Source organism: Passer domesticus, chromosome Z (genome assembly GCF_036417665.1).
Source record: "Passer domesticus isolate bPasDom1 chromosome Z, bPasDom1.hap1, whole genome shotgun sequence".
In the NCBI taxonomy this organism is placed as follows: domain Eukaryota; kingdom Metazoa; phylum Chordata; class Aves; order Passeriformes; family Passeridae; genus Passer; species Passer domesticus.
Genome location: NC_087512.1, coordinates 53,894,306 through 53,907,489, shown reverse-complemented (window position 1 = coordinate 53,907,489; position 13,184 = coordinate 53,894,306). Strand labels below are relative to the sequence as shown.

Genomic DNA, 13,184 nt, shown 5'->3' with positions numbered 1-13,184 from the left:
TTCAAATTTGTTTCACAAATTAGTACTTAGCTATTAAATGTGGTCAGCTGTTTCCTGCTGACAACTACATAAGCATGTTTAATTGCTAAATATATAAATTGATACTTAAAACTTATTATCCGTCAACAAAATACTAAAAATTATTATTGAGTGTGTATTATAAAGTAATATTAACATACATTTTAAAAAATTTATTTCTTTAAAATAGATAGACCAGTACAAAAAGGATGTCAGAGCAGATTTGGAAAAGGACCAGTACTGATCTTCTCATATAGTCTAGTCTAAAATGTGATCTTACCTACCTGTTTTCAAATTATTTGTTTTAAGCATTTAAAGTTTTCAAAGTATTTCTATGTATTTAATTTTTAAATATATTAAAACTTTAGAAATTTTTAATTGGTGGGATAAATTGGGTTTTGTTTGTATAAATTGGAGAGAACTAATTTTTTGTACATCATGTGGAAAAAGTCATGGGGAAACTGCCATTCTAAAAGTAGGCAGGAGTTTTTGTGTGTTGACACTGAAATTCTATATATGCTCTCAGAATGAGAAGCTAATATAGGGAAAATGTGTCATTTGAAGAGAAAGAAACAGGGCTAAGGATTCAGGTAGGTTTTTTGGGACAAAATGAAAGCCAATTTTCTATAACAGCAAGAGATGTAAGTTTAATCAGAGGAGGCGAGGAAACAAAACCATGGGGGTAACTTTCATGTACCAGTCATGAAATGCTGTGAATAATCTGAATGAAGAGTCTGAACAAATTGCATCATGAATGCCAGCTTCTGCCGTGCTACATATTTTTTTTTTGTATTAGACATTTGAGCTTGGCACAAACATCTGCTATTGTTTATAGGATTTTTTTACTGTTTATAGGATAATAGGTGGAATTAATGCTTGTTTCTGATGGTGTACTATTAGCATGTGGGAATGAGCCAGGTACACAGAGACGGCATATTCCATAGGGTATTGTCTCAAATTATCAACTTTAAATGTATTGCTTTGCATTCACTTGTGTCAGTGCTACTCTTTTACACTATGAGAGAAAAAATACCTTGAAAAAATGTTTTCTTTGCTTAAAGATGGAAAATAAGGCATTACTGAACATTTGCATTCAGAATATATACAAAAATACAATACTGACCACGTTATTAGTGTAATAAAATATCATCCCCATTATTATTTTTATTTAATTGTTAGTGCACATGCAGGAATATTATACATTTCTTTGAGTTAAAAATAACACACTGCTGTTTGATCAGTTTTTTTGTTGAAATAAGGGAAGCAGCTGAGGACTGCTTCTTTTTACTCTCGGAGAAGAGCATATGTTTTAATATAGTGTTAAGCAGGGTGAGAGAAAAGGGCTCAGTATAAGTAAAGAGGACAGTACTAGATGCGTGAGGAGCATGATGAAATACATGAGGCCATCTCCTTGTAGAAGAAAAAGTTCACGCTTCTAAAAAATATATAAGAGCACACCCCGCCCCCAGCACCACCCAATAATCTGAGTGAAATATGACAATAAATGGAAATCTTAAAGGACAGTGGAAATCTTAAAGGTAGGAAAAAACCCCAAAAAGTTGGGGAGAGGGAGAGTTGAAATTTTTAGTGTGAGTTCCTTTTTTCTGCACAGTTTGGTTAATTATTGTTACATTCCAGCAAAATTAACAACAAAACTCCTAGAAGCAATGTTTCTTCCTTTAGACTATTGAATCATTGAGTGCTTCTATAAGTGTACATACAAGTAAGCAAGAGATCCATTCCCCAAATGACATTGTAAAACATTAAGGCCTAGAATATAAACTTGTCATATCAACTTGCTGGCTGATTTAAGTAGAGTTTAAAGAGGTGGGAATTTCATTTTGTGCAGGTAGCTTTTCTTCCCTCCTCCGTTTTCCTCAAAGACTAATCTATCTTCTAATTCTAACTATAAAATGTAGTAGAAATATTAGTACTAATTGTGGTAAACTGAGTTGAAATCAATATTAAAGTAGATATATATCCTGCATTGGTATTCTTTTTTTCTGGCCTTTCAGCCATGTTTTATTCTATAGCCAGTTAGGGTCAATATTATATCACAGAGGAAATATGTTGGAATCAGAAGACTTGTTCATAAAAATAATGTGATTTTAATAACACTCAAGACAAGAACAATTGCTGCTTTCTTCATCAGAAAAACCATCTTGATATGATAAAAAGTAAAGGTAAGGTAAAGTGGAGCACAATCAACAGGGAAGACTCCATGTAATTTCTTCACTGTTCTTTCACTTCTTTCACTTCTTTCTTTCACTGTTTCTTCCTGAAGTAATAAGTAATACTTCAATGAAATTTCAAAGAGAGGGAAAATTTGTGATAGAGTGATAGACAATGCCATTGTTATCTATGTCTAAAATGCTCTGTTTTCATTCCATAAACTCTTTATCTGTCATAAAGGCTCTTAAGATGCTTTGTTTTGGGATTTTATACTGATTGTCTGAATGATGCCTCAGCCCGCACCTGGTTTGTACATAAGCAGACAGTCTGGTGGCTTTGTTTCTAAGCTATAAAATAAATTGCATGTCAGGTTGGTTTTTTTAAAACTTTCTTTCATGAAGGCCATGAAGTAGATTAGCAACCCTATACTGTCCTTTTATCCTTAGAAGCATTCCCTCTCAAGGAGGAATCTGCTCCTGTTAAAGGGTTTGCTGCTCTGAACATAACAGAGGTCTAGGTTTTCTTTCAAGTCAAGCTCAGAATCTTTGAATAAATAAATAAATACATAAAATATTTACTTGAAATAAATGTTTAAGTAAATAACATTGTCTAACATTTTGAAAGCTTTTCTCTTTCTTTTAGAAATTTGTGAAAGAAAATCTCCTAATGTCATTTAACAGTGGTGAGCAGTTTTCACCTGGGATGTTTTTTAACTGTTGATGAAATTGAAAGTTATGACTACCTTCTTGGCCAGTCAATATCTCTGCGTTTTAGCAGCTCATTGTGCTGATAAACGTTTAACCTTGGAGTACAGCTTTTGCCTCTAAAATCTCTGTGCAATTTCTGTTCAAGCTGTAGTTATTTCTTACATAGTACTTCCTATCTCTGACTCTGTAACAGAGCACGCTCTTTCTAGTGATCAGCCTATTTGTTATAGTGCTTGTTTCAAATCTCAGGTCTGAAATTCTCCTTGCTGAGAGATTCATCCATGATGATGCTCTCTTTGTCTGTTAATATCTGAGAACACAAGGGTCTGTCAGGTTCTTAAATATGTTCTCCGGTTTTCCATCAAGATCCTGACCAAGGATCATGACAAAGGACTGAACTGGTCCTTTGAGGTATAACTTAGGCAACCAGAAGCCAACAATGATATTTTTTTAATTGATAAAAATGTATGCAAACACTAAAGAATTGCAGATATTTCGAAACAAGAATTCCTGTGTAGATTCCTGTTCTCTGGTCTGCTCATTTCCACTCTCAGAGTCCGAGACCATTCCTAGTATTTTTTGGACTAGGTGAGGTACTACTGAAGTATCTTCTGAGAAGGAACTTAAATGTACAGATGGCCTCCAGCCTGGGTTGTTATCAGGGCAGAGCAATAGCAGAGGTTAATTCAGAATGCTTGCATGTTTGATTGTCCTTCACTGAGACGTAGATCTCTATGCTGTTACCTAGGTGCAATTCAGGAGGCTGGGGAACATTCACATGCCTGTTCTACTCACAGTATGCTCTGTGTCATGTTGTTCAGAGCTTTACCACTCTGTCTGTGAGAATTTCTATGAGCTCTGGCATTGCTTTTGAATTACATACAGCTTAAATGAGGGATTGCCTTCCTACCCATAACAAATAAATATTAAGTGGTCAGTGACAAAATATAAAGTTTTCTTTTTCTTTAAAAAACACTTTTCTAAAGTGTTTTTTAAAATAATGTAGGCATGTTAAAATTAATGTGTGAAATCATAGATTAAAACTCATGAGCTTCCACTTACAGCTAGTAGCTTTCATTTGCAGCCAATTCCATGTAGTGAAAACAATTCCTTGCAATCTTTGTGTCTTACTATAGAGTTCATGAGAACACTACACCCAAGTGTGTACTCTGCACTACAGGGTACATGCTAGGAAAAAAGGCTCATAATGATTAATTGATTTGGGATGCAATTGATAAATTCTGTGAAAACAGTTTATCCAGTTCAGGTGATTTGTATAAGTCAGTATATTATGGTTTTGCGTCTAAGAAGTTTCTGTCTGGATAGAGAAATTATGAATTTTCAATTGTTAACAGCATGTCAGAATGTGTGAGAAAGAGTTAGTCGGTATGGCTTACAAAAAATAACAAGCCAGATAAAAAATATTGAATGGTTTATGGATGATTCCTTAAACGTCTGCTTTTGATATATTGATTTTTCAGGTAAACAGAAAATAGAGTGATCAATAAGCTTTTGTGGAAGTGTAAGAGCCTTGATCTTGTGTGTATGTCTCTTTGTATGTATCTAATTTTGATACATAAAAGAGAAATTATTGTTGTTTGTGATTGTTTTAATGTACAAGTGAACTCTAAAAGTGTGCTATTATAGTAACATTTTTCTTCAATATTTTTCCCAAGTTCTTTGATGTAATCTCAACCACTGAGAAACCATTGGCTGAGCAAGACTGGTATCATGGTGCAATTCCAAGAATAGAAGCCCAGGAGCTGTTAAAACAGCAAGGAGATTTCTTGGTGCGAGAGAGCCACGGGAAACCTGGTGAATATGTCCTTTCTGTGTTTTCAGATGGACAACGGAGACACTTTATCATACAATATGCTGATGTACGTCTCTGATATAGTACTGAATATTCAATATAGGATCTACATAGTTTACTATAGCAAATGGATTTAGCCTTTATGTGCAAATATGAAAGCTGTTAGAAATATTACCATCAGTGCTGAAATTAGGGGTAAAGGCCATTCTGGGAAACAAAGGAAAAGTATGAAGTATCAGGTTATTCAGTATCTTTTGTCTTATACTGAAAAGCCAAGATATTTCTGTAGATGTTTTCAAATGTGGAAATTGTTACTCTTTATTTATGCATTTACATTTGGTTATTGATTATTTGGTTACCCATTTTCATAGCTGGTGCAAATTAGGCTATTTCTAATTCAGATTGTAAAGATCCCACTGCATCTTCCTGAAAAATTGAAACAGCCATGTAGAAGAAAATAATCTGTGTTGGTTTTTATACACATGGGAATTGAAGTCCCTGTTGCACTTGTGATGTCTCTTTTCTTTTTAGTCCTGTGGTAATTGTTTTGTTCAGTATAACACAAACACTTTTGGATGTTGCACAGTGTGTATGCTTCTAAGGACCAGAATTGACCCCCACCTTGCTCTGAGGAAAAATTGATGACTTAATGAACAATATATTAATTATTATCTACCTTTTTACAGTGTGGAGTTTTTTATTCTTCTGAATGACTTGCTTGATTTTTTAATGTATTTTCTTTTTACCTTGAATAAATTTGCTTTTTACCTTGCAGAATTTGAAACTTATTCAGAATGTGACAGTTCCCATACCATTGCTAGAAATTTTTCTTAAAGTATGAAATTGCAGCAAATCATTCTCCATTTTGATTCAGTAGTGCTGTCTCTTCAGTTTCTTGTAATAAAGTTTCCCATGTGCAGAAAAATTCGCACATTTAATTGCATAATGATATTATACTGAGGGAATTTCATTGTCTGAATCCCCAGATGATGCAGCATGTCTGGGGTAACTCAATATTGTGTACCTGGTTTATTTTCTTTTGAGAAGCAGTAATATTTTTCAGACTTCACAGAGGTTGCCGTGCTTCTCTAGGATTAATGATTATAGACACTTGTCACGCTGGAGAGCGTTCATTAGTTCTCATCTAGATTTTTCTTCGTAGAAGTGAACACACAGTGTTTATTTTATTTTGATTGTATGGCCTTAAAGTATTCTTATATGTCAGACTGCTAAATGAGAAAATAAAAGCAGTAAAATTACCCATACCTAGAGTCTTACAAGATTCTTGGTGCACCCTGATCTGACCCAGCAGAAATAAAAGCACATTATGTACATAGTCTAACTGAAATAACTTAATGCAAATCATTATATGTGCAAATAGATCTTGAAAAAGATAGTTGGACTTTCAAGTCCAAGTTCCAACTATTACTTTGGGACCTACCTGTAAGTTAACTCTTTTGTGTGTGGTGGGGGGAGAGTTTCCTCCAAAGCAAAACAAAACAAAAGAAGCTATCTTTCTCTCCACAGTTTTGTACTTAGCAGTTAAATTTGAAATGTAAGACTGATACTGTTGCATGGCCTGGATAGTCCCAGCATTGTCAGGTTGAGATTACCTGCTTGTACATTTAGTAATAGAGCATTGTGTTCATCTGCTCTTGGGATTAATTTGTAGTAGATTTTCTTGTCAATCATGAAAGCTAACACTTTTTTTTCCTTAAAGATGTTCAGTCTGCTGTATGCATTCCTATGAGGTGAATTTTCTGAGAATGAGGAAAAAGCTTATTAAGCTCTAGAAAATAGGTGTTGGGAATGCAAGGGTCATGTAGTGAGGGATTTAGTCACGGACATTTTTGTAGGCAAGTTTAAGGAGAGTTTAGTACAAAGGATTTGTTTGTTTGTTTACATTGGTATGAACAATGTGGAATTGGGTTTCTGATTGGTCAAACTACACTCTTGGATCATTGATAGATTTCCATTCTTTCTTCTGAATCAAGTACTGAAGGTTAGAGTAGGACATCTATTTTAACAACAATCCTTTAGTTATATAAGTGTTCTGTCTCTGGTTTTACCATTATTTTAAAAGCTAATCTTGATACAAGTATGTGTGATAAATTAATAAATTAATTCATAAATAATTAATCATTCAGCTTTAAGCATCAAAATTCATTGCTATCATTCAAGGCTACCATTGTTTTCACTTCTGCTTATTTGAGGCTGTGCCATTTAAAAATTTTTGTTTGTTAGTGATCTTAGGGTCAGGATTGGGTGTAAACACGGAATGAAAGGACACTGGCTGCTCTAAAGGTTTTACGTAAATGGCAGCAGATGGGCAGTGGCTGGATCTGGAATGAGGAAATAATAGGCAGTAGTGGTGGTTGTGCTGAGGAGAGTCTCAGTACAGCAGGTTTTTTGCATCATCAGGACAGAAGTATGAAGGAGCTTACTTGACAGGGATGGGAACTAGTGTTAGCGGTCAATCTAACCTGAGTCACTATTTAGCAAACAACAAAACGTTCAGACTATGGAAACATTTTTATGATAGCCATCTGTGAATGTTAAAAAAAGCTGACAAGAGCCTTCTGTCTTTACCAACAGCAGTGACACATTTCAGGAAGTTAATGCTTTAACCCTTAAGGAAACAATGAACTTAGACTCCACCATGCAAGGAATTCAGCCCTTCGAGCTAGAAAGAAGGCATGCCTGTGGTAGAGGTGTTCATTGCCCATTTGTGTAAATGAACTTTAATCACTACCTGTGCTCTGAGTTTTTAAAATTGCAGTACTTGTTCATTGTTGCGTTGTCAGGCCAGCTTATGGCAGCTACTGCCTTGTGGGAAAAGCTCTGTCTGTAGATGCTGAGACTTATGAAAGCAGGAGACTTTATCATATTTCACAATCAACTGCAGGGTCCTGCCCAACTTCTCTTTGTCTCTGGCTCATGTGGACATGCCTGATAGATACTCTTTTTAAAGACCAGTCATGCATTCTATACTCTATGCCAGGGATTTACTAATTTTAGGAGACAATAAATGAAAGGAGGTGAGATTAGGATAGTATTGTGTACCTCCTGTTTGTTTTATCACTTTTTGTATTCTGTAATTTAGATTTTTTAGTTTGCTTGCTGTAATTTTTAGAAATAAATAGGAAGTTGGTGTTGTTTTTTCTGGTTTACAATATTGTTATTTCACTCTGTAATAGTTTTGATTTTAACTGGCCTATATATTTAAATTAAGAGTTTAAATAGTTATTTTATCATATTGCCTTAAATGACTGATACAGTAATTTTGCATTTATTAATTTATCATTTTCTTAACTATCACTCCAGTTAATTTAGTATAAGTGCTATTCAGTAGGTCAGAAAAGGAATCTAAAATAACTATAAAAGTGTACGTTTTTTTCTGTGTTGTTACTAATGAAGGTTTGGTCAAGCACTTTCGCAGTTTCTTGTTCAGACTATTGCTTATAGAGAAATAAGTTTTTCCTTTTGCCTTCATACAGAATCAATATCGTTTTGAGGGAACTGGGTTTCCAACTATTCCTCAGCTCATAGAACATCATTACACAACAAAGCAAGTTATTACAAAGAAGTCGAGTGTTGTTCTGCTTAATCCCGTTGTTAAGGTAATGCATACATTCCAGAACCTTTATTTAACAGACAATAACTTTGGGGGGTTTCTGTTATAATTTAAGTAAGCTTCTATGGAACTTCTCTGAAGATTTTTCATTTTTGTTGATTTTGGGAGTCTGTTCCTGATCTGTTTCAGACTTCTCACCTCTCTGCAGTACATTCACTTAAAACAACTCTCCATCCTGATTCTTACCATTAATTTTTGTTATTTTGAAAGAATGGCATTCAACTTCTTACCAAGTATCACCATACTTTTATTTTTGGTTTCACATTTGGATTTCCCTACTAAGTAATTCAACGTAGTAGTTCATTGCCATTCCTTCTATAAAGTAAAAAACTTATTTTATGTAATGGAGAAGGTCTCATGCAATTTGGAAGACTTATGACAACTGCAATTTGTCCCTATTTTGTATTGCAAAAATAAGTTAGACACAAGAAAAGATATTGATAGTCTAGCAGCAATGAAAATTTAAAACAAAAATTCACTTTTTAATCAGGAAGCTATTGCAGAAAGTCTTTCAGGATAGAAATAAAAAGGGCTAAGTATTAAACTGTATCAGTGTTTTACACTCTCCTTGACTACTTCCAGGAGTTGTGCAGTTAGTATCTGTCTGTTAGTTGGTATTTCATTCATAAGCCAACTCCACTTGTATCTTTGCATCTTAACTATGGGTAAGCCTTTTGTTCTTGATATATTTGTTTTTTCAAGACTGGTTTCAAGCCTGTGTTCAGCAAAATTTTAGGAAGTATGACAATTTGTATTTCACCATTAGTTACCTACTCTCCGGGGTCCTAGTTCTTTCCTACTAATAATGTTAAGAAAGTCAAGCATGTTATTTTTCTCAAAATTGCACTTAATCTGCACTCAACTATTCTATATAAATTTAAAATTTTAAGAATGGGACGTTGGAAATACGTGTTTTATGTTAATATCTTGCTCATTACCAAACTGATGCTTCATTGAACCTAAGTTATTGCTTGCATTCATTGTAGATCATGTAAGAAAGCATAGGACATTAATTTTGATGTGTAATTATTTTTATATAAATGGTTTAGGCTACAAATAAGGGGTAGTCAAACTCAAATTGTTTGAAAGTCTGTTTGCAAATTTCTCTCTCTCCCTTTAATAACATGTTTGTTTTAAATGTGTAATGCTTTTTCTGTTTTTTGACCATACATAATGTGAGAGCAGCCCTGTTTTAGCACATGTAAAACGATAGTATAAAATATCATCACATAATCTTAGGTATTGTCTGATAAACTGGATCACCTAATCTGTAAAACAACATTCATTCTTCATTCTCTGTTGATTACTTTAAAGATAGAGTTTCTTATTCCTTCCTTTTTTGTTTCATTTTGTATTTTCTCTTCATGGAGTGAGCGTTTAATGTAACCATCGGCTTCTGTAACTATAGCCGAATAATTTTTCTGGTCCCTGGAAACATACTCCCAAATGGCACTCCTGGTCATTCCACCATTACCACTCCGGTGGCAGCAGCGAATTCCCCCGCAAGCAGCAGCTCCGACCTTTTTCCAAAACCAAGAGAGCAAGAGGGAACTCGCAGGTGCCTCAGCACTCTTTATTTCTTCCTCAATTCTTACGGTATCACTGCCCCTCCGAGAGAAACCCCCAGATAAGAGAGTAGTCAACTGCATCTTTCCCGGGACAATTTCTTTTTTTCTGTTAAGTACCTGGTTGTTATTGTCTCATAGCAACAAAATGGGAGATAATTATCTGAGAGAAAGAAAACAAAAGGAAAAACCCAAACTTCCCACAGGCCTTTTGTTTTTCTTCTATTCAGGGGGAAATGTAGTGGGTCCACTCCTCCCCGGGTTTGTTGACTTGAGTTAGTATCAATTAAACTCAGTATTAACTAAAAATTAATGGAAATAATAGTATTTCCTCTTGGATTGTGCTAGTTGGCAGTTGATCTGAGCTGCAGTGGACAACTATTTCAATTACTCAGGTTTCCCAAAAATTATGCAAGTAATCAGCATCTATGCATAAAATCCACAAGCTGCATCTCTTTTTTCATAAGGCTTATCTTGTCCTGGTGTGTGAAATAGATGGGCAGGAGATCCTTCTCCTTTTTAATGCCTTTATTAAGAAGAATCAGCTCAGGTGGGGAGAAATCGACGGGTTGCGCCCACACCGCCACTGCTCCCAGGCGTGGCACAGAGGAGGCGGGTGATGCAGCTTTGTCCGCTGGTCTGCAGACAGAGCTGGGGATTCTGTCCTCACGGGAGAGTCGCAGATTCCTAGCTTGTTTGTCTAACACCCCGGGGTGTCTTTTTAATCAGTATCTTTTTAGGTTAGGGTGAGAAGCAAAAAGGGTCTAAGCAGGTACGGGACTACGCTCCCATCCTTAGACGTCACTTAAGTCACTTGTTGGCTCGTGATTTTAGGGGTTTTTCTTATAAAAACTGTAAAAATTCAGGGCGCGATGCATTTCTCATCTGCATACTGGCTCTGACGTCACTCCTATTCTCTTTACCTTGGAGTAGTCTGTCCTGGTGTCTTGGCAAGCGGCCAGCATCAGGGAAACAATAGTTAATCACCGGCCATTAATGGGTAATTAAGGAGCTTTTCTTTGGCAGCGAAACCAAAGAGGTCTGCCTGGTCTGACTTGTTTTTAACTCTGAAACTCAAAAAAAATACAACTTTCTATTCAAAACAGTGTGCATCAGTCTTAATATTCAAGAGTACTTCCTTTAGGGTTAGTAAACCTTTCTGCTTCCATTCTGATATATTATGTGAAGGAATGGAAAGGGTGACTGTTAGTACTAAGAAAAGTATTGGGTGACGGGAAACTGGCTTTTAAAAATATACATGTTGAAGTTGCATGTAGGCTTTCATGAATTTATGAAAGAGGATGTCAGTTTCTATAGCTACTAATATACTTGGAGTAAATTGAAACCCATGTATAGTGTATTTAATGCTTCCTGACCAGCAGTTTGAGCCAAATAAGGCAATGTTGAAAAGGGTGTTAGCTATGTGATTTGAATTTCTTAAGAGCTGCTGTTCTCAAAAATATTTAAATTGTTTTGGTTTGAGCTATAATTTTATGGTGCTTTTAGTTCTCCCATCTGATAAAAACTATTTGCTGTATTCTGAAAGAAGTACTTCAGAGTGAAGTAAAAGAGTGTTGTGACCTTTCCTTTTTAATTTGCATGGAACTCTGGCTTTCATATGAGAGAGCAAAGACATTTTAAGTCATTTTCAGAAGTAGCATATGCATTCTGACACGTAGTGTTGGGGGTAATTTATACATCATGTGCTATTAGCAAGATGTCTTTAATCATTACCTTAAAGTTCATTTGGCATCTGCAAAATCTGTGTTTGCTTTGTTCACATTATAGCTGCAGAGCAGTCATTGTCATTTCATGTAATCTTTGATCTTCTTATGCAAATTGATGTCCCTGTAATAACCTATTTAGAAATTGAAAGTTAAATATGACAAACTTCACAGCAAAAAAACCAACATTGTCCTTATTAGTTTGCTTTTGCTTTCCTTCCTTCCCACAATCATTCATCCTCCTTTACTAATTAGTAAAATTAGTGTCCACCTTCTGTGACATTACCCTTGAAAGGAACAGGCTTAATTGTGTAACAAAAGGCCCATCCCATGTCCCATTTCATGCAGACTGAATGGTCTGCTTGAATTTTAATGATTCTATAATAATAGAATTCAAATTAGAAAAACTGATAGCATTAAAAAGATACTTGCAAGTAACTCCTTTAATGGAAAAGTGTCTCATATTTATTTATAATCTTCTAGAAAAAATGTACATTATATTCTTCAGGTTGTTATTGATGGATTGACTAGTACACAAAGTCACTGAGTTACTCAAAGCACACCCAAGGGCTTTATTATATAAAAATGTTGTTTTAACCATACTGGAGGTATTTTAACCTTCTAACATCTTTGACCTCCTATTTTGAAGGTTTTTAGACTTCTTGAAATATAATTTCTTTTTATATTTTTACAGATTACAAAACCTGTATTAAGGTGTGAATGGGCTTCAGTTTGAATACTAGGAAAGAGAATCATCAAAAAAATAAGGAATTATTTAAGTGTACCTGTATTGAAGTTTTCACTTGGATTATAAATACACCTTTGAAGCAAATCTGCCCAGGATGCACAGCTGCTCGTGGGAGGGAGCTCAGTTTTCAGAACCAGGAAAGATTTAGCCTGAAGTGATGCTTTTCTCCCAAATACATGTTTCAGATTCTGAGCACCAATTGGTTCGCTCTGGAGATCTGTTACAATTTCACTAGTGCTGAAATGGTATATGAATGCTGTGGTTAATTCAAATTCTGAGCTTATGGAAAAAAATTAACTGCTGTTTTGTCAGATGAGTTAAGCCATGTGTTTGTTACGAGTAACTTTAATTTAAAAATTCTGGATCTGTTTTTATGTGACAAAGAAACCTGTGATATGGTCTGACACGTTTTATGTACATAGGAAAATGGTGGATCATAAATGATGGGGTGACAGAAAAGTGCTGAAAGAAAAAAAAACCCAGGCATTTCTTAGTAGTGTTTCTGGTGCTGCTAAGTAAGTTCACAAGTGACATGGGAATTCTCTGCAGATCTAGTACTGTCTTGTAAGGTATGAATATATTGATGAGTTAGACACAGAAACAAATTCTGAGGAGCTATAAATTTAAGTTAGATTTTCTTAATGAAAATCCATTAGTGAAAATCTAATTATGCTTATGTTTTTTTGGCAAAAAATTGGGTGGTTTGTTTTATTTTAGCAAAGCAAGCTGGTTCACTGTTGCAGACAACACTTGTGCTTAGAGTACAGGTAGTGTGTGTCCCCCAGGCCAGCAAAGTACAAGAG

At 35.1% G+C, this 13,184-nt stretch overlaps 1 protein-coding gene across 23 annotated transcripts in view; it reads left to right on the top strand.

Moving 5' to 3' along the window:
• FER (FER tyrosine kinase) overlaps positions 1-13,184 on the top strand; it is a 160,468-nt gene that overhangs the window by 78,040 nt on the left and 69,244 nt on the right. For 20 of the 23 annotated variants that reach the window (XR_010353706.1, XR_010353707.1, XR_010353708.1 and 17 more), the window contains 2 exons: positions 4,574-4,777; positions 8,208-8,330. Coding sequence is in view for 19 of the 23 variants with exons in the window: in XM_064404888.1 (XP_064260958.1) it covers positions 4,574-4,777; positions 8,208-8,330 (327 nt within the window). In the remaining 4 variants the exon portion in view is untranslated. Of the gene's footprint in view, positions 1-2,033; positions 2,202-4,573; positions 4,778-8,207; positions 8,331-13,184 lie in introns of those variants that run through there. The other 3 variants (XR_010353709.1, XM_064404907.1, XM_064404910.1) reach the window with 3 other exon arrangements.